At 35.6% G+C, this 2613-nt stretch overlaps 1 protein-coding gene across 4 annotated transcripts in view; it reads right to left on the reverse strand.

Moving 5' to 3' along the window:
• LOC106869637 (uncharacterized) overlaps nucleotides 1-2613 on the reverse strand; it is a 99735-nt gene that overhangs the window by 24978 nt on the left and 72144 nt on the right. For all 4 annotated transcript variants that reach the window (XM_052975743.1, XM_014915453.2, XM_052975745.1 and 1 more), the window contains one exon: nucleotides 2167-2230. In XM_052975743.1, coding sequence (XP_052831703.1) covers nucleotides 2167-2230 — 64 coding nt within the window. The remainder of the gene's footprint in view (nucleotides 1-2166; nucleotides 2231-2613) is intronic.

Raw genomic sequence — 2613 nt, forward strand, 5'->3', positions numbered from 1 at the left:
GTGGCCATGACCCTTTGCAGAGCTTCCGAGACTGGTGGAAGAAAGGAAGGAATGTATCCTGAAACTAGAGACCTGCCCCGAATGCTTGCAACGCAGTGGTAGCCTCCACTTAAGGCACTCGATGTATCAGGTGGTTGTGTTAAACCGGGTGGTGGATTAAGTCTGCCACGCAAGTAAGCCCTGGTGGGATTTGAACTAAAAACTCAAGGAGTTGTAACAAATACCACAAGGCATCTAATCTGACGTTTTCACAAACCCGCCACTCAACCGCTTCCCTGGATTGGCACAATTTACATCGACCGCAAAAAGATTACAGGCAAAACTGACTTTAGAGTGCAGGGAGTCGGGGCATATACAACGAGATATTCTATCTAGCAGGCTAATGACTCTAATAATTACTCCGGTTTGTGAATGTGAAATGTGTACGTGATATTTGTGTGCGTGTATGCGTGTGATGTGTGAAATATTTGATGTGTGTGTAATGTGAGTTGTGTGTATGGTGTGTGATATGTGTGTTGTGATCCGTGTGATGTAAATTTTAAGAAGTGTGATGTGAGATGTGTGATGCATGATGTGTGTTGTATGAGAAATGTAATGTAAGATGTGAAATGTGAGATATGTGATTTGTGATGTAAGATGGAAGGTGATTTGTGATGTGAGATGAAGTATATGTGTGAGGAATGTGATGCGTGAAATAAGATGTGTAATGTGGGACGTGTAATGTGAGGTGTGAGGTGTGAGATGTTTGAACTATGATATCAAATGTGAAATGTGTGAAATACGATGCATTTTGTGTGAGAAATATGATGTGATGTGGGATACATAATTTGTGATGCGAGATGGGGGATATGTGAAGTGGGATGTAAGATGTGAAATATGTGATTTGTAATGCGGGATGTGAAATGTGTGTTTTGTGAAGTGTGATGTATGATGTGAGGTGTAAGGATGTGTAATGTGAGATTTGAAACGTGAGATATTAGATGTTAGGTGTTAGATGTTTGCAGTGGGCTGTGAGATGTATGGGGCGTGTTGCGTGAGAAGTGTGATTGGTGAGTTGCGTGATGTGTGAAATATGTCACGTTACCTAACTAGATCTAAAACCTTGTCTTTTCTTCAGTTCTGTCTCCACTGTGACGTGTTAAATAAACAGAAAAGCGTTTTTTTCAATAAGAGAAATTAAAAACAGAAAAAAGTACAAAATGAATACATAAATAAACAAATAAATAACTAAATAAAACGAAAATAAAATGAGAATAATAACAAAACATAAAGTATGCCTAAACGAAAACACTATAATAATAATAATAATAATAATAATAATAATAATAATAATAATGATAATAATAATAATAATAATAATGATAATAATAATAATAATAATAATAATAATAATAATAATAATAATAATAATAATAATAATAATAATTTTTCAGTAATCTTATTTTTACTGTGGATTTTCTCTACACAATCTCTGGCAGCTCTATACGTCTTGGATATGTGCAGTGCTTTGTTTCCCTTCTGTAATTTCTGTTGTGTTGAAAGGACCATCAAGATAATCAAGGTTAACAAGATCGTAGAAGTCCGCTAAATTCGCGAACGTGCTGATGTCCATCTTCAGAGGGAATCTGTCAACGTCACTATAGAAGAGATCGTGTATCATTACAATTTTGCTAAATCCATAAGGATTGATGCCAATTGTCTCATGGCAAAAACAGAAAGTGTTTGGGAATATGTCCTCACTAATACAACAGCAACAAACCCTTAAAAACGATGCACAATTCTCCTTATGATTCTCCGTAGTGACGAAAAGAAATGTGAGTTTCGTGATGTATTTTTACTAAAATAGGGGTCACGATTCCTTAAGTGTCCATATATGGTGATGTCATGTAATGACAGGAATACAAGTTTAAAGTGTGCCTTTAAGCTCATAAAGTATTGATGTTGTGATTTCTACATCTGTTTCAAGGTCATAACAGAAGGGGACTGTGTGTTTTGCAAGTGTCTGCACTACAATAATGGTAAAAAAAATCTCTGAATATTGGTATTATTTTGATAGCTTAAATAATGATGTTATTTCATAATGACAGAAGGGGACTTGTGGATTTGGCGTGGTGGGGTCGTATGGTAAAAAAAAAATGAGTAGTAGTTGAAAACAAATTTACTTACTTTTCTACTGTATGTTGGTTCGTTCCTGGAATCTCTCCTTTAGGGATTTCGTTAGCCTGGTGGGCTGTAAAAAAAAGAAGGGATCGCTAAATGAAAAATGTTTATCAGCATAAATATAATTTTAGGGAATTCATATAAAATTCGAGAAGGGCAGCGATTTTTGGTCTCAGATGTTTCATTGGTAAAATTAATCTAAGGAGAAAGAGAGAGAGAGAGAGAGAGAGAGAGAGGAAAAAAAGAGAGAGTATTTGAGAGAGAGAGTGGGGGTTAAGGAGAGAGAGCATTAAGAAATTGACAAAGCGAGCGAGGAATACAGATATCTATCTATCTATCTATCTATCTATCTATCTATCTATCTATCTATCTATCTATCTATCTATCTATCTGTCTGTCTATCTAACAAATACCACATACTTAACGTACATGTGTCACTTAATTACCAGAGGG

This window comes from Octopus bimaculoides, chromosome 22 (assembly GCF_001194135.2).
Source record: "Octopus bimaculoides isolate UCB-OBI-ISO-001 chromosome 22, ASM119413v2, whole genome shotgun sequence".
In the NCBI taxonomy this organism is placed as follows: domain Eukaryota; kingdom Metazoa; phylum Mollusca; class Cephalopoda; order Octopoda; family Octopodidae; genus Octopus; species Octopus bimaculoides.